The sequence below is a fragment of the Austrofundulus limnaeus genome, unplaced genomic scaffold (assembly GCF_001266775.1).
Source record: "Austrofundulus limnaeus strain Quisiro unplaced genomic scaffold, Austrofundulus_limnaeus-1.0 Scaffold8, whole genome shotgun sequence".
Taxonomy (NCBI): domain Eukaryota; kingdom Metazoa; phylum Chordata; class Actinopteri; order Cyprinodontiformes; family Rivulidae; genus Austrofundulus; species Austrofundulus limnaeus.
Genome location: NW_013952410.1, coordinates 1,014,262 through 1,040,091, shown reverse-complemented (window position 1 = coordinate 1,040,091; position 25,830 = coordinate 1,014,262). Strand labels below are relative to the sequence as shown.

The following is a 25,830-nucleotide window of genomic DNA, read 5'->3' as shown; positions in this document are numbered from 1 at the left end:
GGATGGATGGATGGATGGATGGATGGATGGATAGATGGATGGTAAATATATTATACTCTAGGAGAAAGATATACTCTATATAGACAATTATAAACATCCGGTGGAGTTCGTAGGCAGCCAGTCACAGGATGACAAATGTTAACAGAGAACCAATGACAAAACGACAACCAGTACTGAGCGCTTCAGAATACGAGCAAGGTTACAGACATAAGTCCTGCGTCTTATAATCATAAGTCAGATTATATAAATGTGGCAGTTAACAAAGAGATATACAGAGCAGAACCTGTCTAGGTAACTTAGCAGTTAGGGATGTTATATAATACTTCCACCACAATTCTTATAGCTCTTTTTTGCAAAAATAAAAATAGAATTAGTAACTGTTTTACATGCCTTACCCCAAATTTCAACACAATCAATGAAATGAATAATTTTCTGTGATGTGGTGACAAGATTCAGGCTGACTTTCTGGAGAACAAGGCGGTTGCAGTTCTCTTGTTTGAAATGATAGAGGAGGAGGGGGAGAATATCGTCTCGTTGCTGTGAGGACGTGTCTGTTTGTGTGTGAATCGACTGACTGAGTGACTTCACCACACAGCGACATGATTGTTTGTGGACAAGGTTCGTTGTTCGGAGAAAACTCAGAGTCCTGGTCACAAGTTGACTAAACTAGTTTGGACTTGTTTTCTGCAGCAATAATTGGATCATTTTTTCATTTTCATTTCAGGTTAGTTTGATGTTTTAGTTAAACCACCTTGATGCTAACATCCTTTGTTTGGGTAAACAAAAAAACAAAAATAAATATCTCTTTTTTGTGTGCGTTGTGTTGCAGACACTACCTCTCCAGCCAGCAGCCATGACGCCCCCTGGGTGTTCATGTCCAGGTCGGGGGAGATCGAGCCAGGTCTGACCAACTCTGCTTGGTCGGCGTCCGTCTCCCTGCRGGAGTCTTCCTCGCCCTCGTCCCTTCAGCCCGAGGCCGCTGACTCCTGCGACGGCGACTCCGACGACGGCCCCGAGTATCTGGCTATCGGCAACCTCGGGCAGCGCAATCGCCGCGGCTCCCGAAGCTCCGCCCACAGCAGCGAGCAGGACGAGACCAGGGAGCGGTGCCTGCAGCCGAGCGCCAAGGCTCCGACGCAACCGAGGCGATCGTCTTTTTCAGAGGGTCAACGGGGACCTGGCAGGGGGGCTCGAGGGCACACCCGCTCGTTTTCAGACACGGGGCTCAATCAGAAACTCAGGGATGGTGAGTAGGATTATTATTATTATTATTATTGTTGTTGTTGTTGTTATTGTTATTTAACTATCATTTAACACCAGAGAGATCAGAGGTCGGTTTTGCAAGGGAGGCCTGGGCCTGAAGGCAACCTAAAGATGGGAGAGTTTCTGGAGAATAATTTCAACAGTTTTTAACCCTTTCTGGAAAGAACAAGACAACACACTTGCTTTTACTTAACGTTGTCCAGTTTAAGATAAAAATACTAATGTTCCTGAAAGTTAACCTTAAAAATTGTMGTCCAAATGTTTTTGATTTGACTAAGGAAGATGGAAGAGAGGGCCTTGTTTTAAATCATTAATATGCTCTAAAAGCTAATCTACGGACAGATTAAAGTGTTCAGAAACTAATAATCCTTGAAGGGATGAAACGTTTCATTTAAAGCTGCACTTCTTCCTCAGAGCTGTTTTACGTATTTTCTGCTCACTAATAACTGTAAATTGGTTCTAGTCTGATGGTTGAAAYCTTTTCCAGCTTAACGTTTTCTCTTTCTGCTCAAATTGGAGTCCTTATAGCTTGAGTTAAACTCTCCTCCTTCTCTGTCTCTCCCTTCTCTTGTTGACTCTTTGTGCGAAGGAGGGGGCCACAGAAAAATCACCATAATAATAGAGGATCCGGTTGCAGGTTGGCAGTGCAGTTCCACTGTACTCCCATCACTTGATCCCCCCCCACCCCGCCCTCATGTTTTCATTTTTCTCTGCATGACGAGGAACRTTATCCTTCTTGTTTCCAGTCTTGTGTTGTGCTCACCATTTGATACCTAATATATATATTTTAATTTGGATTGCATATTTCAACATTTCAAGTGGGTCAAGTATTTATGCCTTTTTATTCCCTCACACACACTTTTTTTTCATTTCCTGTCAGAGCATTTCATTGACAGTATCATGGACCATTAAAGTGCCCATGTCATATTTGTTTTGCATGTACAGCAGGTAATAAAGATGTTGCACTCTCAGTGTAGAGACAGTAATATGGCTAAATCTTAGCAATGCTATTTTTGTGTTTGCATGTGGAAAAAATAAACAATTTCTATAGATGTTGGCTTAAAGATTAGTGTTAAACTCATCCCTTTTTAAGCAGTTTCCAYTCAGGTTGAAATGTTGGGCGCCAAGTTTGGTTAGGCTGCAGTTTTAGTGTTTTTAAAAAAAATCTTTTTGCATCTAATGTTTTTGTTTCACAGAATCGGCAAATGAAGACAGCAGCATGGACTATAGTCCTTTCTCACCTCAGCACAGTGATTCCAGCACTCCCAGTTCTCTTTACATGGAGTCCCGTAAGTTTACTGATCAATAAGCAGGGTTGGTTCGAGCATGAATGGCACCGACAGCTTTGTCAAAAAGAGGGCATAGGGAAAGCTAAACAGGGCAACACCTGTGTTCAAAAGCCAAACAATGGTCTGTTTCATGTGTTTGTCGGATGCTGTGTGTGTTTTCATGGCTTTAGATGGGTCCCAGCACAGCGGCGCCCCTGATGGGATGTTCAGGAAGCCTTCAAAGGGGCAGAGCCTCATCAGCTACCTGTCAGAGCAGGACTTCGGCAGCTGCGCTGACCTCGAAAAGGTGGGGCATTTGATCGCTACCAAGTGCCAGTTTTATGTAAAGKTCGAATAATTATCCTGAAAATGAATCGTTATTAATGATTTCTCTGCTCTGCAGGAGAACGCCCACTTCAGCATCTCAGAGTCCCTGATCGCCGCCATCGAGCTGATGAAGTACAACTTGCAGTGTCAGGAGGTGGAGGGCGAGGAGGAGGGGGACAGCGACTCTGAGATTCAGCAGCTCAAGCAGAAGATCCGCCTGCGGAGGCAGCAGATCCGCCGCAGCCGACTGCCTCCTTGCACCTCCTCCCAGCACAGTGAGCGTTAATTTACAGCATGTGTGCTCATCCGGACATTTTTGTCTCTTAATTACCAGTGCTGGGTATGGTTTCATATTTTTAATTGCCATTAATCTCAAATAATTTTTGTAATTATTCATGATTAATATGCACAAAATTAAATTAGGACTTCAAGATGTTTAGAGCATTATTAAGGTATTGTTTAAAAAAATGTGCATTGTATTATCAAAACCTTAAAAAAAAAAGACAAAGCCAGCCTGTGACAGACTGCATCCAGCTTCGTCTGCAGAAGCCCCTCTAACTTTGATCCAGGGCGCCATCGGGAAGAGTTTTAAATAAAAAAAATGCTCATGGAAAAGTCCGGCACGTTCCAGCATGTTTCTGTACTTACAGCTCWTTTTCTGATAAGTTCATGCGAGTGCTGCCAGGCAACAACCCAACAACAAAGTCTCTAATTGGTTGAGATGCACCATGATGGCCATCTAAAGCCAATAGTGACCAAGACACCCACAACCTGGTGACCACTGGGTTTGRCCATTTATGTTCATTGCCAGTGAGAAACAGACTTAAAAACAAAAAACAAAAAAAATAAATGAATAAAAAACTGCATCATCGCCCATTAAAATAATTGTTGCTGTTAAAGGGCCAATATTGTGTGTTTCTCAGGCATATATTTAAATACTATACCATAATAAAGTATCTATGCCACTTTAGCTGTTATTAAAATGCAGTTTTTATGTTTAAATAGAAAATAAACTCATCTTCTCATCACTTCCTCTTCTAAACGCTTTGAAATTGGCCTCTGTCTCCTTAAGAACCACCTTCGCTTCTGTCCTGTCCCATTTCAGTGCGCGGTGGGGGGGGGGAGGGTGCGGGGTTGCGTACACTCGCTACGATGCAGTTTACTTGGCATCTGAAAATACATTTCCTCAAATGTATGTTGAATATGAAAAGATCTTCACTGAGTGAGAAGTAGTGTTGAGAGCAACAGACAGTTACGTTTCACTTTCACTTTGCTTTGTTACTGCCGAGAGCCTGCAGGAGTCATGGGCGGGGTGTGTGGGATGGGGGGAGGGGAGGTGTGCTCCGTGATGAGGAAGTTCAGCTTAAATACACGTCCCAGGGGCGTTTCTGGTCCCCACCTGTCGTTTTGCTCCTCAGCATGYCTTCCTAAAAATGCTGCAGGATTTCTCAAACATGCATGAATGAGTCAAAGAAAGGCTTTGGGCATGATTTTTATGAGAGTATAACATTATAACAAGATATAAAATTCAAAAAAGTTGATTTTACATAATATTGCCCCTTTAAGCATCTGTGTTAGCACAATACTAACACGGTAACGTGCCCAGCACTAATAATCACTGATTCATGGATAATGAGTATATCTGCTTTTGATTTGGTTTATTTTCACAATAAAGTTTCAGTTTATGGAGGTACATTACAAATCGTGTTTAAACATCTTTTCTTTCCAGTTTGTGTCTACTGGATGATCTCTTTTTTTTTCTGTGCAGATTTCCACTCCACCGACAGCGGAGGGTCCAGGAGGAGCTCTCAGGACTCGTACCAGGGCCTGTCTGACTCGGGCTCAGCTGAGGAGGTGGAGGAGTGCGAGCTACAAGGTACAGAGAYGGACTGATGTGGTTAACAACAATGTGCAGATTTATTTAAAATTTTATTTTGTTTTTAAATATCAAAAAAAGGAATTGTGGTTTAGTGATTTGCATTTAAACCCACTTATCACTCTGACCAGACGGTACTCTAAAATTAATATTTTCTTGGATTTTCAGTTCAATAAGCTACTTAAAGGGGACTTATCATGCTAAATCTGCACTGATATGTAGTCATAAACTCCTCTATCAAACTAGAATTGGCCGCTCTGGAACCTGGGGGGGTGAAGCTCCTTGTTTGGATTTAAAGAGACAGCTTCAAAACGAGTTGATCTGAGATGCATCTCAAAAAAGGGGTGAAAGAGGGGCTTGAGGAGTTACAGTAAGGAGGAGTTCAGACCAAAGCATTGCAGTTACACTTTCTATAGACCCCAACTGAACGATTTAAATGTGAAAAAGAAAGATTTAAATGCATGATATGTCCCCTTTAAGCTAAACATTCGCCTCTATGGGCTTTTAAAGATCTTAACATTTAAAGCTTTTAACATTTTTACTTCAAGTTTCATCAGAAAAAATCTAGGAAGCCTTTCACAGTTTTCCTTAATTCTCTGTGTGAATGATTTATTTATTTTTATTTGTTTGAATCATAAATCTTAACCTCATAACCACAACAGCTTCTCACCACCTGGAGCTCCTTCTTAGTCATAACCAGTAAACTTGAAGGTCCGAGGGCTCTGTTCACAGACAGCTAGTCTGCTGAGTTTGGCTGTAAAATGTAACGAGCGCATTAAGGATTTATGTGGTTGTACGTCTTTAAAAAAAATTTGTGTTCGGTCATTAAAGGTTTCTGAACATGATTTACGTCAGCACTTGGGTTTCAGTTTTCATATATAGGGGTTGTTTTGTGCAACGTTTTCATCTTTGCCTGTAAAAAAAAAAATTCTCAGAACTGTGATTTGTTCTTATTAAAACTGCTGTATTTCTGACTTCCATAAATTGTGGTTTGTTTTAACCTCAGTGCAGCGGTGCATGCCTGTGAGACTGACGTGTTGAAATGTGTGTGTGGTGACGGTTTCTGTCTCTCAGATGGCTGTGAGGGTCCGTCCCTGCTGGCGGTGTCTCAGAGCGGCCTCTCCTTGTCGCTCGCCTCGCTCTTCTCAGGTACCTGCCGGCTGAGCTCGTGGGCGAGGCTCCACAGCTTCACACAAACACTTCACTGGGTGCCTCTGCTTCAAATGGAAAAATGCAGCCTTTAATCTCTCTATTCGCTGGTTAAAATATAACTGGTTAGGTGAAGTTTACAGCTTTGTTTTTTTTGGACTCACGTTAAGTCTTGCAGAACACATGAAGACCAGCCTTAAAATCATAGTTAGGTTTGATTAAATCAGGTTTTGTGATTTTTGGGTCAGGAAATGGAGGTAAAAGTTGGGTATTTTTGCCACGATGGTCAGTAGAAATACGAAGCGAGATTAGGGGATTTGGCTTTAAATTTGTAGCTAAATAAGCAACAGTAAATTGAGAGAGTGTGTAAAACGCAGCGGGTAAAATAAGTATTGAACATGTCACCATTTTTCTCAGTAAATATATTACTAGAGGTGCCAATGACATGAAATTTTCACCAGATGTTGGTAACAACCCAAGTGATCCATACATACAAAGAAATCAAACCATAAATGTCCAGAAATGAAGTTATTTGTAATAATGTGGAATGGCACAGGGAAAAAGTATTGAACACACTTACTGAAATTTATCTAATASTTTGTACAAAAGCCTTTGTTGTCAATGACAGCTTCAAGACGCCTCCTGTATGGAGAAACTAGTGGCATGCATTGCTCAGGTGTGATTTTGGCCCATTCTTCCACACAAATAGTCTTCAAATCTTGAAGGTTTCGTGGACCTCTTCTATGAACTCTGATCTTTAGTTRTTTCCATAGATTTTCTGTTGGATTCAGGTCTGGTGATTGGCTGGGCCATTCCAGCAGCTTTAGTTTCTTTCTCTGAAACCAACTGAGAGTTTCCTTGGCTTTGTGTTTGGGCTCATTGTCTTGCTGAAATGTCCAGCCACGTTTCAACTTCATCATCCTGGTAGATGGAAGCAGATTTTTATCAATAATGTCTCTGTACATTTTTCCACTCATCCTTCCTTCAATTATTTGAAGTTTGCCAGTACCATATGCTGAAAAACAGCCCCACACCATGATGTTCCCACCTCCAAACTTCACTGTTGGTATGGTGTTTTTGGGCTGATGTGCAGTGCCATTTGACCTCCAAACATGATGTGTATTCTGGCATCCAAACAGTTCAATGTTGGTCTCATCTGACCAGACTGTATTCTCCCATTATTACACAGGCTTGTTTAAATGTTGTGCAGCAAACTTTAAAGGAGCTTCAACATGCTGTTTCTTCAGCAGTGGAGTCTTGCGTGGTGAGCGTGCATACAGGCCATGGTGGTTCAGTGCATTACTTATTGTTTTCTTTGAAACAAACGTACCTGCTAATTCCAGGTSTTTCTGAAGCTCTCCACAAGTGGTCCTTGGCTCTTGGACAACTCTTCTGATAATTCTTTTCACTCCTCTGTCAGAAACCTTGTGAGGAGCACCTGGTCGTGGTCGGTTTATGGTGAAATAATGTTCTTTCCACTTCTGAATTATGGCCCCAACAGTGCTCACTGGAACCTTCAGAAGTTTAGACATTCTTCTGTAACCGATGCCATCATTATGCTTTGCAACAATAAGGTTGTGAAGGTCTTGAGAGAGCTCTTTACTTTTACCCATCATCAGATGGTTCTTGTGTGATACCTGGCCATCATTTGGGACTGAACCAGCTGATATTAATTTGCACTGACAAGGGGCAGGCTTGCTTTCTAATTACTGAGAGAGTTCAGCTGGTGTCTTGGCTTTCCATGCCTTTTTACACCTCCCTTCATGTGTTCAATACTTTTTCCCTGTGCCATTCCACATTATTACAAATAACTTCATTTCTGGATATTTATGGTTTAATTTCTTTGTATGTATGGATCACTTGGGTTGTTACCGACATCTGGTGAAAATTTCATGTCATTAGCACCTCTAGTAATATATTTACTGAGAAAAATGTTGACGTGTTCAATACTTATTTTACCCGATGTACATCAGACTAAACAGCAGCCTTTTTCAGTATCAAAATGTGAAAACAATTTGTCTTCTAAATTCCTGTCAGTTTCGTTACCTGTAATGAGCTGAAGTGGTTGTTACGCATGTAGCTTTATCATTCAAACAAAGCGATACAGTCGTAACAAAGGCACCAGTATCCAGTTCAGTTTGGAGGAGAGCAAGCTGCTTCCTCCCCTGAGATGAACCGTGTGTTTGGTTGTTTGCGTCGGTGCTCGGTGATGCAGGGAGACCGACGTGCCCGGACCTGTCGGGTTTAACGAGACCCAAGGGGAGGGAGATCAGTGAGATAACTGCCACCATGTTGCAACTTCATCAGTTACAATCATTACCCACCCAACTCGTTATTGTTTGAAATTCAGTGGGAACGAGGCGTGATTGTTGGCCTGAACACGTCCTTCCACCTTTTTTTAGTTCCTTTTTGTGGTTCCCAGTAAACCCTGTCCCAGACAGATGTGTTTTATAGACTTGGTAGCAGCTTATGTGTATTTTTACTGCAAATAATTAGAACAAATGAGCCCAGATGATACTATTTCTCAAGAAAGGCTAATATCTAAACCTATTAACTTTCTAACTGTGCTATAATTGCACCTCACTCCTCTGTCATTGATTAAAAAGCTTTTTTTCTTGTTCTGTCACAATGCAATCAACAATCTGRCTCAACAATCAACCCAAACTCAAATTCACACTGTAGTTCAGTCGAATCACGTTCGTTTTGTTTGGATCAAGATGATGAAAGCTACGTCTACGGTTAAATTGTGCCCAGAAAATGTGTCGTAACTGAACAGATCTGAATGGAACAAACAGMAAAGTTGAGTGATGGAGAACAGCTGCAGGTGTTCTGCCAAACTTGTTCTGCTTCGGATGTCCTTTATGACACGGCGAAGCTTCAGTTGCATGCTACTTGCATAGGTGGAGGGAAACTAAAGTAACATTGTCCTCTAGTCTTCTGCATGATCCTCTCAGTTGTGAAAATAGCAAGTATTCTTTAATGTTTGGTAGTATTTTCTGCTCCTATCCCATGTGTTCACATRTCTCCTGTGCCACTCTCTGTAGATGCAGATATAAAGCGCAGCGTGAGCTCCAGTGGCCGATCCTTTCTCAGCTCAGAGTCCATGTAAGTAACTGTTGCTGCTCACCTTAATCCTGTATCTTAATCTTAAGATATCATAATATCTCTCATGATTGATATAAAACTTAGACTTAAACAATAAGCAATRGTTTTATCAAGAACTTTGTTGAGCTTCTGTATTTTTAGAGGGGGTTATTATGCAAAATTGACTTTAATRGAGCTTTWTATCATGTTAGAATGTCATTCCTTWATCAGAAACACARCCAGAGTGTTGCTTTGACTCGTTCATGRGTGTTTGAGAAATCCCTGAATCTCCTGTGGAGCRGCCTTAACGCTTAAGGGTACAAAGCTCCGCCTATTTGTGCATAGCTCCTCCCTAGAGCTCAGTCTGCAGCCGAGCTCCCGCCCCACAGAGCACCCCTCCCCCGAGGCATTGTTGTGAAGACGTGCTGAAGCGGGAGTGTCAGAAATGGTAGGAGGTTCTTAAAGAGACAGAGGCCAATTTCAAGGCCCTTGGATACAAAGTCAGWTTTATTTTTGATACAACATTATCATAACAACTGAAGGTAACATAGTTACTTGATTGAGGTTTAGAGTTGAACTATGTGCCTGGAAAATGTTTTGTTTTATGAACCAGATTGGGGATTTTGTTTTGTTTCGGTCCATAAGTAGATAATGAAGTTCTACCTCTTGATGCTTGTAAAGTATATACTTATGTTGTGTGCATTTTTTTGTTCTTTTGTTTGTTTTTCAGCTCTCCCTCCTTCCTGCAGTCTAACTCTGCCGAGTCAGTAGCCATGGGTTTACTCAGGCAGTTTGAAGGCATGCAGCTTCCTGCAGCTTCAGAGCTCGACTGGCTGGTCCCAGAACAAGACGCTCCTCAGAAGGTATGCCGTCTCACTGAAACCCACAACACTCAAAGTGCACTCACATCGCACACAGAAAATCGGGTGCTAACCTTGTCATTGCCTTTCAGCTGCTTCCCATTCCCGACTCTCTGCCGATCTCTCCTGATGACGGGGAACACGCAGACATCTACAAGTTGAGGATTCGAGTCAGAGGCAACCTGGAGTGGGCGCCGCCTCGACCWCAGATCATCTTCAACATTCATCCTGCCCCGAAGTGAGAGAGAACRAGTACTTGTTCTACCTCCTTCTTGTTTCTGCTTATTGTGCTCTTCTGTTATTAAGACCATATTTAAAAAAAGTCTTTAAAGGGATCCCTGATTAGTTGTGACATTAAACTTTATTTGATAAACATARATTTTAACTATAAAATAAAGACTGTAAAAATACTGTAGGCTGTTTAGTTTTGTAAATTTTTAAAAATATATTTTAACACAGATGGAGCCATTTTGTTTACACACAAAGCATACTGGGTAAATGATGACGTGGATAGGTCCTCGATGTGAGCGAGCTATATCCACCCTGAAGGTTAATCTTGGACAATATCTGATGATCGACTCTTTTAAATGAAACCAGAGAGCGTTGACAGAGAGGAGAAGGTAGAAATGACTCAGCCTGTAACTGAAAATATGGATGGAGGACAACAGAGCTGCTTCATGGAAGAAGAACCCCAGCTTAGCCTGTTAGCCTTCACGCTAGCCCTCACGCTATATTGCCTTATATGTATTAGCTCAACTCTAGCGTGACAAACAAGCTAAACTGAGATCCTCCGTCCATATTTTCAATTGCAGGCTGAGTCATTTTTGTGTTCCCCTCTCTGTCATGTGGATGGAGGACCTCAATGACGAGAGGAGAATGTGTAGCGCTGAGCTAATACATACATATGGTGATAGTGTCGGGGCTAACGCTAAAGCTAACAGATTAAGCTGAGGTTCTTCTTCCATGAAGCAGCTCTGTTGTCCTCCATCTATATTTTCAGTTACAGGCTGAGTCATTTCTACCTTCTCCTCTCTGTCAACGCTCTCTGGTTTCATTTAAAAGAGTCGATCATCAGATATTGTCCAASATTAACCTTCAGGGTGGATATAGCTCGCTCACACCGAGGACCTATCCACGTCATCATTTACCCAGAATGCTTTGCGTGTAAATAAAATGGCCCCGTCCGTGTAATATATTTTTAAACTTTTAGTTTAAAAATGATAAAAACTGAACATCCTACAGTATTTTTACAGTCTTTATTTTACAGTTAAAATATATGTTTATTAAATAAAGTCTAATGTTGCAACTAATCAGGGATCCCTTTAAAAAGCTGCAAATGACAAGAAAAAAAAAATTATTTTTTTTTGCTTTTTGATCAACACATTTTAGGAAAATATTCTTGGAGACGATTTTTTTTCCAGCTCACATAAAGTCACGTTTGTTTTAACCAACTTAGAAACACTGTTTTAACTTTTTATGTTCTAAAACCTTACGTGRATGTTGGTTTTCCTTTCAGGAGGAAGGTAATTGTGGCTAAGCAGAACTACCGCTGCGCTGGGTGTGGCACCCGCATCGACCCAGGTATCTCCAAGAACCAACGGAAGAACAGATCTTGAAATCTGCAGCGAACATTTGAACATGACTGCATTTTTTTTTAAACCAGTGTTTTAACACTAAGAGAGTTTGTACAGTTTTGGTTCTTCTTTTTGATATTTATAATTAGATTTCGCAGCTGTAAGAGACTTGAGCGTGAAAATACTTTCAGCTTCACTTAGTCACAGTTTCATCCACTGGGTTTAAATTTCATGTTTAAGATGTAGATTTCTTTTTAAAAAGGGTTTATGTTTTCCTCTACGTTTCTGCTTTTTCCTCAGACTACATCAAGCGACTGCGTTACTGTGAATACCTCGGCCGTTACTTCTGCCAGTGTTGCCATGAAAACGCCCAGGCGGTTGTTCCCGGCCGAGTGCTCAGAAAGTGGGACTTCGGCAAGTATTACGTCAGCAACTTTGCCCGGGACCTGTTGAGCAAGATCGCCGGAGATCCTCTTTTCAACCCCAGCGACATCAACAGCTGCTTGTACAAGAAGATCAAGGCCCTGGAGTCGGTCAGGGTGAGTTCAGAGGCTGCAGCGGCACACAGGGGTCAACACGTTTCTGTTTGTTTGTTTGTTTAACGAGGAGAACGTTGCAGCTTGTATCAGAGGTGGCTGTTCACACTGATGGGTTTGGAGTTGATGATGAATCGCCTGCAGTGCAGTACTCCACCCTCAGAAAAAAACAAACCTGTGACTCGTTGCTGTCTGAGTTGGGAYAAAAAAGTTTTTTAAATGAATAGACGTTCATCTAATATTTTTCAGCTTTTCCCACTAATTCTCAGTATTAAAAAACAAAAAACAATTCAAAAAAAAAAACATAAATATATATTTGACATTTTATTCAGAAGTCTAATTTTATTTTTTTCATATTCATCTTAAGTCCATTAAAAAAGTTTCTGTTAAATAATCTACTTTATTTTGAAATTCAAGGGTAATTTTGCTGCCTGCCTTAGTCAGTGGGCAGAAATGCTGAATTTAAACCTTTTTTGTCCAAAAACAGTCCTCGCATTTCTACTGATTCATAACTCGGAGCTTCTTTTCACAAGTGTTTTCTCTTTTTTCACTGATGTTCCAATAAGGCTGAGGTTTTTATTTTGTCGTTCAGGTTTTAAGGGTGCAGCTGTTCCACATGAAAAATCTCTTCAAGACCTGCCGTTTCTCGAAAGAGTAAGCTCTTATTTTGTCTTTGTTTATAACACATTGGGCCTCATGCAAGAACATGTTTGTATTCTTATCCTAAATTTCTCTTACTTTTGTTTGTACGAAGAATACTCACGTCAGATTCAACAAACTCTTCTATCTTCAGGAAAAGTGTGTAAATGAGCTGCGTAAACTGATGAATGTGTATCAGCTGCTGGTGCATGGGGAGAGGTGATTTACATAATTACCACCCCAAAAGCACCATATAAGGATATACACTTCCTGCTACACATAGCAGGAAGTGTCCATTCATAAATGACATCGCAAAGTAAAAAAGAAGAACTTTACGATTCGGAGATTGAAGTTCTGCTCTCAGAGAGACACCAAAAAAAAWAAATAAATAAAAAGTAATTTTTAGCAGCGTCAGCTGTGGAATTAAAGGATCTGCTTTAAAGCCGAGGAATGAAATGACGACTGCTGTTAACGTCGTGTCTCCCGTCGGTCGTACAGTCACAGAAATAAAAATCTAAATCATATTCATCTCTCTGTAGTTCAGCTCCGGTTTTTCTTTGGTGAAATATTTATTTTCAGTGTAAACAACTGTGTTACTTAGTTTTCACTTATTCAGAGGAGCAGTTGCGCACCGTAAACCCCCCACCCCCTGACCGTCGCAAGTGTCAGAGGCGTTTCTGAAAAAAAGCATTTTAAAATCTCTCAAAACTTCATTTAACTTCATATTAATATTGTAGTTCTATACAACAAAAATTAATATCCAATTTATTTCAATCTAACCAATTTATATTGTTAGTCTAAATTATTACATTTAAAATTATAACTCTAATTCAACAGAATAAACTGTTGTCAACATAATTATGGAGTGTGATTTATTTTCAACTCAAAATATCTTCAAACTAACGAAATATAAAGTTATTAGTGAAGAAAACCCGTCTGGATAANATATAAAGTTATTAGTGAAGAAAACCCGTCTGGATAACAGCAGACTGACTGTACGTAAAATATACGACAGGTCTGGACCACTCCTGAATTTTGTTCGTATCTGAAAAAAATCGTAGAATAAGAAAACATCGGTGAAGCCACAAATTCTCCTAAATCACTCATACGCACAACTTAAGAACAAATCTGTTCGTACGAACGGTTCTTGCATGAGGCCCAATGCTCTTGTGACTCGGGCACTCACTAGTTTGTATTTTTCATCCTTCAGGGTTCTCGACCAGTTCGACAGCCTGCCGGGCCACCTGACCGAGGACCTCCAGCTCTTCTCTCTCAACGACCTCACGGCGGTCCGCAACGGAGAACTGGCCACCCGAATGAAAGAGCTGCTCAAGCTGGGCACCGTGCACGTCGCTAAATGTGTGGTAAGATTGTTCTTTTCAGCTCATCTGCAGCAGCTTTGTTTCCCCTAAAAAAAAAAAACAAACACCATAGAGTGGGCTCCGTTCTTGAAAAGCTCTCTGACTTTTTTTCTTTGTTTTTCGATTTCCGTTTCCTCTCAGCTGTGCCAGGCGAAGGGCTTTGTGTGCGAGTTCTGCGGCAACGACAAAGACATCATCTTCCCCTTCCAGCTGAGCAAGTGCCAYCGCTGCGAAGGTGAGCCCTCGACAAGAGCCCCCTCCTCCCGCCTTTCCTTTCCGCTTAACTGGAGAGACTGGAAGATCTCCCACCCTCGTAGGCTGGCCAAGGTGCTCCAGAGGGACAGGAGGGAAGGAGAGGGTGGGGAGGAGGACGTGCAGCTCACATCAGATCAGGAGGATGAAARGCAAGAGTTGAGGGACTCAGATAATCTGAGGGGGGAAACTATTAATGCATTTCCTCAGATTATAGTTAATGAGTATAAACAGGGGAAGGCAGGGAGCTCATCCGAGGGGGAGGAAAAGATGCAAGAAAAAGAGGGGGGAGYGGGTGTGCACAAAAAAGAGAATAACCACAGAGAAACTACAGATAGGCCCGCAAAAAGGGATTTATTAAAGATTCTGAAAATAGGCAGATTAAAGAAAAACATATCAAAACAAGACCGGAGTAGTGAAACTGAAACATGCAGCAGCCACGAGAGTTTGGACAAAGCAGGACAGGAGGGGAAGGGACGCAGGACGGGTCGAGTCGAATGTTTCTCAAAACTAGGAAATGAGGATGGAGGGGAAGCTGAAGCGAAAGAGGAAGCTGGGAATGAAGAGTTTATAAAAAGGTCGTCGGAGAAAGGAGAGGGACGAGAGGAGGAGCAGAAAGCAGAGGCAGAAAGGGAAACGTCCAAGCCTGAAACGTTGACGGCCGTGAAAAAATCACTAAAACCCCGTCAGCAGGTGGCCGCTTGGTCCGAAGAGAGAAGCAGGGGAGAGAAGGAGGAGCACGGCGACGACATGGAAGGTGAGGAGGGACGAGTGGATCCAGAGGGTGCAGCCCAACCCAAGTGGAGGAACAGTAAAATCCGCAAAGCCAGGAGGGTCAGCAGAGGCAGGAAGATGAGGGAGAGAAGAGGGCAAGACGAAGAGAAAGATGAAGAGGAGGAGAAGTAGAGAATGAAGCTTTACAGATCAAACACATCAGAACTCAGGAAATACACGTCTGTTATCTGCTGTGTTAAAGTACAAAACAAAACCTTCCCTTAAATTTAGCTCTTCACTCTTTTTAGCAAATTTCACTGATGTTTGTTGTCTTAACATTTACAAGTACTCCGTAACTTTCAACTGTATTTCATAATGTTTTATACCTATATATCTGCAACATTGAAAACTGCAGTTTTTTTACTTTTATTTTGAAATAGTTGCACGGCCGCTGCCTGCCGTTGGTTTGCTGAACACAAACTGGGAAATGGATATTCTCTGCTTAAGACCCTGTCACACTACAACGTTTTAGACAACAAGAAAGCTTTAGACAACTATGTTGAAAATGGAATTAAAAAAAAAAAATCAACTGAATGACCACTTTTAGGTGTCCACATACTGTAATTCTAACAAACTGATTAAATATGTAACCTTTCTTAGTAATTTAGACACAAAACTTCTAAGTTGTCTAAAACGTTATAGTGTGACAGAGTCTTTAAGATTTAACCTTCCTGCTATTTAAAACTTTCTCATCAAGGTTTTTTTTATTTTTTAAATTCATTCGGCACAAGAATAATGCTAAAACTGGAACTTAAAGCTGTTTGAAATAGAAGAGAAACAACAGAAAAGCTTTGGTGGTAGTTATTTTCAGTCAGTTTGTGGTGTGAAGCTTTCATGGTTTTCTTTCGTTGTGTTTTGAGTTCCCGGCAGACCCTCGGTGTTGGTTTGGACACGTTGCACAGCTGGTGGTGGTTAGATGTTTTGGTGCTCTCTGGTCGATCTCTTGGGTTTTTTCCTTACGGTGTTGCGACTTTATTGCTCCTTTTTATTTATTTTTTAGTCTCTGCAGCTTTTGTCTTGGTTGCTGCCGGCTGTCTCCAGATAAAAACGGCTGCTAGATGATGTCAGTGAAGACCAAATCACCCTTAAATGTTTACCAATTTTAACATTTGCTCTGGTTGAGAATTTCATTTTAGTTTTAGTTTTTTTTTCTCTTCTGCCRGAATTCAACAAGTAGTTTTTGTGCTTTTGTCTCATTGGTCTGTATTTAATTTTATTTTTTGTTTTTTGTAAATTTGTTGTGGTTGTTGAAGGAGGAATGTCATTATGATTGTAATTTATGTCTAATGTAGGCTTCATCTTCATTCAAACATGAAATAAACGTTTTATTTTTTTATAAATTGACACCGCCTTTCATTTCATCCGTCCACCCTCATCATTTGTTAATGAATTAGCTGAAAGGTGTATTTTAAATGAAACGGAGCAGWGGCTGAAGCTCTTGTCAGTGTGTTATGAGTAAACAGGGCAGGTCTGTACAGGTTTAGGTTCGTTGAGCCTCAGAACACGATCGGCTCTCCTCCACCTGCGTCTCCTCCCTCTGTGCCTTTTATACTCCTCCTCGCCCGCCCTGCCCCAGGTCTCCGTGTGATTGGCTGCTCTGCTGGAGCGACACGCCTGCTCCAACCGTGCGCTCGAACGCTCGCAAACGGGACCGCTGGTGCTCCTGACGGACTAACGTTTCCTCTGTTCTCTTCCTCAGAGTGCCACGCGTGTTACCATCGCAGCTGCTTCCGCACGGGGAAGGACTGTCCTCGATGCCGGCGGCTGGCGGAGCGCAGGGAGAGGATGGCGCGCAGAAACGTGGAGGAGCAGGAGGACGAGGGAGGCGGGGCCTAGCGCCGTCGGGAACGCGGCAACCCTCAGGAGTAAAAGGAGCAAAACGCGACGATGATTGTACTTCCCCGGTCCGGYCCTTCTCCAGTGTGGGTGATCGTGTCCACGGCAAACCAGCTTTCCAGGAGTAGATCTTGGACTACGTCCCTTTTTTTTTTCTGAGCTGAAAGATCCTTTTCTTAAAGCCCCTTTTAATACATGCACTTTAGATTATTAAAGCATCCTGCCTGAATTAGCAAATGAGTGACTATTACAGACAAAAAAAAACTGTTTAATTACCTCCTTAGTTAAGAAATTTTCTATAATATAACTGTATTTTTATATAAAAATGAATGCACTAACATGTTCTGATCATTTATTGTAGTTTTTTTTGGCGCAGAAGCTTAAAAAAAGGTAATTGCTCTTAAGATGAGGTTTAAAACCTGCAATGTTTTTTTTCTTAACGTCCTTCAGCAGGGCTGCGTCATTCCTTTCCCTAACAGCCTGCTCTGTTTGAGAACATGCAAATGATCCAACATTGCACACGTTTTTGACGCCACACTTCTTTTTGTGCAGCTTAACAAGAGCCAAAGACTTCCGGAGCTTGTCGGCACTTGTGTGTCGGGACGCTTGCGGGAAAAGCGAACTTGTTTGTCGTGTCAGCAGAAAGCGTGAATGATTTTAGGGTTCAGTTGGAGATGGTTCTCTCGACCTAAGATGGCAGGAGAGTATTTGTTTTAAAGAACGACACTGAAAGCTAAAGGATGTTTTTTTTTTTTTAAGAGTTTGACCGATGCCGTGTTTGAGTAATCCTGCCACGTTTGTTTTAATTTGAACATTTACCCTGGACTTCTCCTTTCTTCTTGTTTTGCTACTTARGTTTCCTTTTAAGCTATTTTAAACCCGTTTGTGACCAACGAACAAATGGTGAAACCGTGTCGGGAGGAAAGTTTTGAGTTTGCAGGACTGGATTCCAAAAAGAGTCTTCAGAATCGGTGTTGCAATGAAACTGCAAACGCTCCTGTTTGTGCTGCTTAGTTTGTGTGTGTGCTTATGGACGTGGAGTGTGTGTGTGTTTTGAGGTGAACCTGCTGTTCTCGCAGCTCGAAGCTGATTTCTGAGTTTGGAAATAGCAGATTTTTTTTGGTTAATTGCACTGATCTGTGTGTCTTGTTTGTGTTGTGGGCGGAGCTCCGGCGCCATCCTTTTAAATGTTCGTTTTAAGAACATGGGACTTTGACCTTTTCACCCTGAACCYTAAAAGATGTTCCTGTCATCTGGTTTATGCAACACCGAGAGCGGCTCCGTCCATTATTCATCACTTTTAAAAATCTGTACGTCTCCCTTYGCAGATTCGCTCATTCACCTATCAGACGTTCTGCTGATGCCTACGTGACGTTTTAAACACTGTCATCACCTCTCTGTAGGGTTTATAGGGAGGTTTTGTTTGTCTGGGGGAAAACAAGCTTTCTGTTTCTTGCACTCTCAGCCCTCTGTTCACGTTTAGACTTATTTCTTGTGGTTACTACTGGACCAGTTCAGATAAAAGTTTACCTGCTGCAGCTCATTTGTCACTTATGATGAGTTTATTGTTGTTTTGGGTGTTTTTGAGGTTTTAAAAGAAATGTTTAATCAGCTTTCTTGTACTAAAAAAAAGACTAAACTGGGTGAAGCACTCATTTATTTCTAACTTTAGCTCCCTTTCATTCTAATTGTTTAATAATTACTGCTTTACATGGAGACGAACTGTTCTGGGATGAATACTGATGTTTTTGAATTCTTGCAAGAAAGAAACGACGGCCCTCTTCAGCTCCTAAAAAGACCACCCAATCCCCGTCCTGAAAAACCTCCTCAGCCTGTTTGTTTTTGGACCGCCTTTYTTTTGGAGGGTGATGAAGTTTAAAGTGCACTACAGAATGTTTATTATTAAAAATGTTAATTAGTCTTATAATATATCTTGATTTGCTTTGAAATTGTAATTATGTTAACAATAAATGACTGGCAAGACTGTTAAATATTTGAGTATTTTTTATGTGCTTTAAATATTTATTATTTGACTCATCAGATAATTGCGATGGAGTAATATGCTTGCATCCACATTATGTGAAATTCATCAACGCAACCATTAATTGCAATACAACTTCTGTAAATTATGAGTCCATACAGTTGTTTGCACAATCATTTCAAAGTCCTGCTACTGATAATTTGATGCTGATGTTTTCAAAGATTGGTAACGCTTTCTTTTACGGTACCCTTATTACCAACTAGTAATTAAATGCAATTACTACCTTATTACCATGTAATTACGTGGTAATGAGGGTACAAAAACTACTGTTAGTAAAACTACATTTATTGGGTAACTACAATCAAATTACTATTCAATAGTAACTCAACATATTTATAACCAAAAGAATGCAACTAAATTTTGGAGTTAGTGGTTAATTGCAATAAAATATAACTTTAAAACTGTCCAAATTAACTACTACTTATTTAGGTGTTACATAATGAATTGTAATACATTACCAGGTAAGTGCTACATTACTGCAGACAATTACATAGTAAAATTGTACCCTAATTACCATGTAATTACGTGGTAATAAGGTAGTAATTGCATTTAATTACATTTTTATTGCTTTTTAATTACATGGTAATAAGGTAGTAATTGCATTTAATTACATTTTATTACTTTGAAATTACATGGTAATAAGGTAGTAATTGCATTTAATTACATTTTATTACCTTGCAATTACATGGTAATAAGGCAGTAATTGCATTTAATCACATTTTTTATTAGCTTGTAATTACATGGTAATAAGGGTACCATAAAAGAAAGTGTAACCAAATGATTAAGTATTTATTTTAATTTATAAGTTGACAAGTTGCTCAACGTTCCACATTTTAATACAGTGGTAAAACTGCTTTTTCTTATTATAGTTATAAAATAATGGTGTTGTTCTCATGATATTATGACTTTATTCTTGTAATTTCAAAAAATAAAAATCTTGTGATGTGGTCCTAATATTCTGTTGTAGATAAATAAATAAAAAAAGACGGAATACATAAAATTTAAATAAAACACTTTTTTTCTTTGTACAGGAAATTAAACTTCCCTAAAAGTAACATCATTTGAGAAATTACACATTATTTGTACAATTGCACCATCTAGTGGCAACAATGTGACAGCATTATTTTATAACTTGAATTTAGCTGTTTTAGTAAAAATAAAACAATGTGACCAGATTTCAATGGAGATGATAGCTGTAGCTTATCAGCTCTGCATTAAAAAAACGTAAGCACATAGAAAGGTTTTAGTCAAGTTTTAAAGAATAAATCATGCGGCGTAAGTGTTGTTCCAGAGCCAGATCCCCATGATGGTGATGAAGCTCACCAGGATGAAGAGGATATACAAACCGAACAGCAAGCGGTCGATCACCATCCCGATCATCTTCCATTCCTCTGAGGTTTTGGAGCTCTGGAAGTATTTGTCCACCTGAAGACGGACAGCCGTGAGGTCTCTGCTCAGTTTCTGCAGCTCGTCCAGGGCCGGCTCAGAGGGGAGCGGGGTCCTCACTGGAAGTGCATCACTCAGACCGGTCTGACCCCCTGAGGTGGTTGTGGAGGTGGTATTTATTGRTGAGTCTATAACAAAAATATATTGTTTTATACAATATAACAACAATAAACTTGTGACTGAGGAACTGTGAGTCTCTCTACCTTCAGGAGATGGATTGAGGAAGACCGTCACTCTGTTGCTCTTCTTCCTAGGCGGGACACAAACGACCACGGCCAGGTAACGCAGCACCAGGACACTGAGCCACTGAGGCACGGCGCTGTACTGACCCGAGCTGAACTGGATGTTGGTGATGAAAACTGTCTCCAAAAGGCTGGCGACCATCAGGGCGAGACTGATGGAGAAGAAGACATCTGCAGGGAACATCAAAACTACTTCAACCAAAATGCAAWGAAACGTGGCATATTTTGCTGTTTTTTTGTATGCTGTCAATCTCGTGTTCCATAAGTTCCGATCTTAATCAGAGAATGTTGACATTGCAACTGGATAAACCTGCTGCTCATCTCTATGCGCAGGAATCACACACTTGGCAGAYCGATCGTGCTTTTGGAGGTGTGGCATTCACACATGAAGTGGAGCGTGACCAAAACAAGAAACCTCACACGCATGTTTTCAGAGAGCAGAGGGCAGAATGTTCAGTTTGAGGGTTGTTTGACTCGACTGTGAAAGCAACGCCCCCACCTTTTTTTTCATCTTTAATGTTTCCAGCGTTTGTTAGTTTGCGTCTTTGCTCGTCTCAGCTCATCGATTTTGCATCTTTGGTTTGCATCTCCTTTATGTCGTCTCTTCCTGTGCTTCTTTGTTTAAAGTGTCTTGAAATTGGCCTCCATTTCTTTAAGAACTTCCTACCGTTTCCGACACTCCCACTTCAGCACGTCGTCACAACATTGCTTCGGGAAAGGGTGGGGGCGGGAGCTGGGCTGGGGACTGAACTCCAGGGAGGATCTTTGAGTAAGTAGGCGGAGCTTTGTAGCAGCAATCGTTTAGGCAGCTCCACATGGCGACCACAGGAGGTTCATGAATTTCTCAAGCATGCATGAACGAGTCAAAGCAACACTCTGGGTATGTTTTCAATGAGGGAATGACATTATAACATAAGTTTAAAACATCTTTTTTACATAACACCCCCCCCCCCCCTTTAAAAGTCTTTTAGTTTTGTTTCCTTGTTTCTTTTATCCACCTTCTCGCATTTGGCCTTCTACAGAAACACAGACTCAGACACTAAATCTTGGGGGTGTCACTCACTGATGAGAGGCGTGGTCTGCCCGGTGACCGGCAGCAGGTCGTTCATGATGAGCAGGAAGACGGTGTAGCCCAGGATGAGGGTCATCTTGAAGGAGGACCGGTCGACYCTCTGTGGAGGCAGCAGGAAGCTGAAGAGGTCCACYGTGATGAGGAAGCAGCTGGGSAGCAGGAGGTTCACCACATACAGGGTTGGTCGGCGGCGCAGGATCAACTAAAGGAGGCAAACGGGAAGGAAATGAAAATTTAATCTCAGAAGGTTTGTTTTATCTCTAAGGTTTGGCGTCTACGCATTATCATCAGCTCAGTGAAAACCAAAGCGATCAGACTTACAAAGTATTTGATCTCAGAGTATTTTCCCTCCTCRAACTCCAGCGTGGAATGAGTCATACTGATGTCTGCCAGCTCCCACTCCCCATCAGAGTCCATCACATTCTTGGACTGCTGCAGGATCTCTTCACTCGTGCTTCCGGGAAACATCCTAATGTCCGCGGCTTCAGACATTTTTAGTTTTCACAATGTGGCTCATTGAGTTGAAGTTTTTAACAACAGAAAACATGTAGAACTCAGTGAAACTGAGTCGTTTTCTGGTGTAGTTTGAATACAACAAAGAAAAAAAAAAACAGCAACCAGGTTTCGTTTACATGTTTAGCCTCACCCAAGTGTAGATAGGATCCAAATGTCAGCGAGCAGTTTTGGATGTCAAAGGGGAAATTGTAGATTCCTAACTGGCAGGAGCTGACCACTCGGACTGGTTTATCATCGTAAACATGGCCTGTGTTGTATAAGTAGACGTAYGGAGGTTTGGGAGACTTGTCCTCGTCTAAACTGGAGTTAAAAACACAGAAAGGCCAAATAGTTTGCTAATTTTTTTAAAATAATCGAAACGTTGATGGTTCTAAACGTTCTGTGTGTCTCAGGTGCTTAAAGCTGCAAAAATGATGACGATGCTTTAAACTTACAACTCTGAGATGAGAACATCTGGAACCCACAGCTGGTCCCGAGGCACAGAAACTCGGTTAGTTCCACAGTTCTGCTGGTCCCAGCTCAGTCCGGCTATGTTCCACTCCTYCAGAACACCGAACAGTTACTGCCGTTTGAAACGCATGAATCTCCTGAACTGATTCGTTACACTGGACAAAATAAAACAAAATTAGGTTTAAATTTTGTTGCTTGTTGTGTGTTCTTTAAAAAACTTACCAAAACCTGCCATAAAACTGTTGTCAAGATTTGTGCTTTTTCATCCTGCAAAGAAGACGATCAAATTATGAAAATTAGAGAATTTATTGATTATTATAAAATAATGAATGTTAAAACCYTAAAGATTAACGTGGCTATAAAAGATTAAATTAATGGACTGTTTTTAATTGCATGGTATCAGCTTTAGAAGCTTCAAAACAACTTTTTTCATGACATAAATTTATCTTTTTATCAAAAGTATTTTTTTAATCAGTTTGCTGATGGTCCTTCTAAAATAAAACTAATATTTTTGCTGCTAAAGGCTTCAAACATGCAAAAAGAAATTTAAATTTAGTTTCAATTCTAGCTTTCAAACGTCACCTTCTTGATTTAAATATTCGATTACAAAAAAAAAAGTATTTTTTGGCTACATCCACATGTCATACGAACATGTCTGATAAACAKAAAGACCTCATGAGTACTTTATATAGAATCAAACTGAATCTGTTTAAACTCACCACTCCTAAAATMCCGACCACAATGAAGCTGAGGGTTATGTTCAACGAATCGGAGAAACTGGCGACAGGACGSATCAGATTTTTGGAGAAAAGGTTTTTCTCAAGTTCTTGAAATAATGAGTCCGGGGTCGGGCTGCTGCAGTTCAGAGCTGCCAGAGAGCCTTCGAATTCAGAATACAAAAACAAGAAACAGAGAATAAATAAATATAATTACACAACCTGAACCTGGAAACATGAGCATATTGATTATCAGCTCATAATTAATAGATTTATTGCAAATTTWACAGCTCTTGTCACCAAAACATCAGGAAAAACTGCAAATTTATGAGACGGGTTGTTTTTCTTTTACCCTTAAAGTGGTTAAAACATAGATTCACATCTTTATTTTTCTGTTTTCTCTTTTCAACACTGGAAAAATAGCCTCTTAATACAGTGTAACAAAAAGTAAGAGTTTTATTTCTTACCATGAAACATCAACCAGACGATGATGAGCTCAAAAGGTTTTATTTCTGCCATTTTCCTCCTCAATGAAACCATTGCTACTTTTAAGTGTTTCTGAATGTTGATGAATAAAAGTCAACAGTTTGACTCTCTGTATGATGATCTGTTGTCACATGACGTCATCAGGACACGAAACCTCCTCCAGCGACTAATATTGACTTTGTAATATGAGCCATTTCCGTTAATAACTATTTGCTAACGGTTCTTTAAATATTTTTTTGAGGGGACTTTTGAATCAACAAGAGATCACAATGTGCTGTTCACAGTGCACAATTTCTTTCTTTTTTTTGTTGGAGTTGTACAATGTTTGAAATACAGTTGATTGAGTCTCAGCATGTTATATTTAATATTGACCTGTAGAAACCTTCATTACTTTTATTCAACCCCTTAAAGTAACGTTATTTCAAAACTGAAGCATAAAACATAAAAAATTACAAGATTACATTTAGTCAAACATCTTCCCTGTTAAGAAAGCTGTATATGTAAATATAGCTATGTGTAAAGTAGTAAACATCATTGGCTTTATTAAACATTAGACAGTTTATTGTTTTTTTACAGAATGCATTAAAATAAATTTTAAACATAACCTATTTATAGTCTTGCAAAAGAATCTCTAAATAAATCACATCAGTTTTCCAGGAGCTTAAACCTAACTTTAAAAAAGTTTTTTTTTTCATGTATTTTTAATTTCTGTGCGCAGACACCGGTCCAGTTAGCTCTGGCTGATCCAGATGCACCACATGGTGATGATGACCAGGGCGTAGCAGGTGATCAGCAGCAGGTAGATGCGGAACAGCAGGTAGTCCAGGATGTAGCCCACGTGGCACCACTGTTCCTGCAGCTCGTTCTCCTTCTGCATGGAGTCCAGGTGGGCCCGGAGGTCCCTCAGGTACTGACAGATCTGCTGCAGCTCCGGCACAGAAACTGGACCTGACAGAGGAAGACTTCTCCTGAATTGCTTTAAAACAGGCTGAAATGACTGACGTTTTCATCGTGATTACCTCCATTGCCGGTCGGATGCCTGTCAGGGGTCTGGCTGACGGGTTGGATGACCCGCGGGCCCGCGGTGCCGTTTGAGCTCTCATCTTTCTCCTCCTGTGTTTTGTCAGGCGGCCGGACATCTTCAGGCCAGCGGTAACAGATCAGGTTGGCGATGTGTTTGAGGATAARGACTTGAACCCAGTTGGGAACCACCTGGTACTTCATGGAGCTGTGATGAAGGACGTTGGTGATGATGACCGTCTCCAGAAGACTGATGACCATGAGGGCCAGACACACGGAGAAATAAATCCCTAGAATAAAAACACAGATTAAAAGTGTCTGACCAAACGTGGTAGTTTGTAGGCCTAACGAARAACCACACGCTACCTATGATGGGAGTGCCGTTTGCCGTGCTGGGCAGCAGGTCGTTCATGATGAGCAGGAACACGGTGTAGCCCAGGATYAGGGTCATCTTGAAGGAGGCACGGTCGACGCTGTGGGGCGGCAGGTAGAAGGACAGGATGTCAATGAGCATGAGGAAGGAGCTGGGGATCAGCAGGTTGACCACGTAGAGCACCGGACTTCTCCTTATCACCACCTGATYGATAAAACAAGAACAAACAGTTAAAGTCAGAGGCCCTCGTTCTCACACTCTCAGCTTCTGCTTTGGTTTGGACCAACTCCAGAGATAAATACCTGACAGGTTAGCTGCAACTTTCTGCATCYTACCAAGTCAACAGCTAGATGTATTTTTTATTTAGTGTTGAGAAGGTGGTTTTGAAGCTGTTTGAACCAAGTCAAATAGTTGTTGYTAGTAAAGCATAATGCAGCCCAGTATGAACCCTGCAAGTACCAGGTGGGTACTTGGTATGTAAGTACCACTGACAAGGAACTGGTTGGTTCCTACCAGGCACATACCCCCCATAAAAGTCAAGTAATACATACCAAGTTTTTTTTTATTTTTATCTGTTTTATTTACCCTTATTTAACCAGGCAAGTCCCGCTGAGATCGCAAATCTCTTTTTCAAGGGAGGTCTGGGCTTGAAGGCAACCTATCGTACAT

At 40.9% G+C, this 25,830-nt stretch overlaps 2 protein-coding genes across 4 annotated transcripts in view; one reads left to right on the top strand and one right to left on the bottom strand.

Moving 5' to 3' along the window:
• The window catches only part of rubcn (rubicon autophagy regulator), a 25,648-nt gene extending 6,858 nt beyond the window's left edge, over positions 1-18,790 (top strand). For 2 of the 3 annotated variants that reach the window (XM_013999644.1, XM_013999638.1), the window contains exons 7-22: positions 830-1,246; positions 1,853-1,900; positions 2,460-2,552; positions 2,723-2,838; positions 2,935-3,133; positions 4,627-4,734; positions 5,809-5,883; positions 8,928-8,988; positions 9,698-9,830; positions 9,920-10,065; positions 11,344-11,408; positions 11,702-11,940; positions 12,530-12,591; positions 13,787-13,940; positions 14,079-14,172; positions 16,663-18,790. In XM_013999644.1, coding sequence (XP_013855098.1) covers positions 830-1,246; positions 1,853-1,900; positions 2,460-2,552; positions 2,723-2,838; positions 2,935-3,133; positions 4,627-4,734; positions 5,809-5,883; positions 8,928-8,988; positions 9,698-9,830; positions 9,920-10,065; positions 11,344-11,408; positions 11,702-11,940; positions 12,530-12,591; positions 13,787-13,940; positions 14,079-14,172; positions 16,663-16,799 — 2,147 coding nt within the window. In that variant the 3' untranslated portion in view covers positions 16,800-18,790. The remainder of the gene's footprint in view (positions 1-829; positions 1,247-1,852; positions 1,901-2,459; positions 2,553-2,722; positions 2,839-2,934; positions 3,134-4,626; positions 4,735-5,808; positions 5,884-8,927; positions 8,989-9,697; positions 9,831-9,919; positions 10,066-11,343; positions 11,409-11,701; positions 11,941-12,529; positions 12,592-13,786; positions 13,941-14,078; positions 14,173-16,662) is intronic. The other variant, XM_013999648.1, reaches the window with a different exon arrangement.
• Positions 18,791-24,015: 5,225 nt separating this feature from the next.
• The window catches only part of LOC106510894 (5-hydroxytryptamine receptor 3A), a 5,646-nt gene continuing 3,831 nt past the window's right edge, over positions 24,016-25,830 (bottom strand). Inside the window, exons 7-9 of the mRNA XM_013999629.1 lie at positions 25,155-25,365; positions 24,788-25,078; positions 24,016-24,716 (exon numbers count right to left, since the gene is read on the bottom strand). Of these exons, the coding sequence (XP_013855083.1) occupies positions 24,499-24,716; positions 24,788-25,078; positions 25,155-25,365 (720 nt within the window). The 3' untranslated portion in view covers positions 24,016-24,498. The remainder of the gene's footprint in view (positions 24,717-24,787; positions 25,079-25,154; positions 25,366-25,830) is intronic.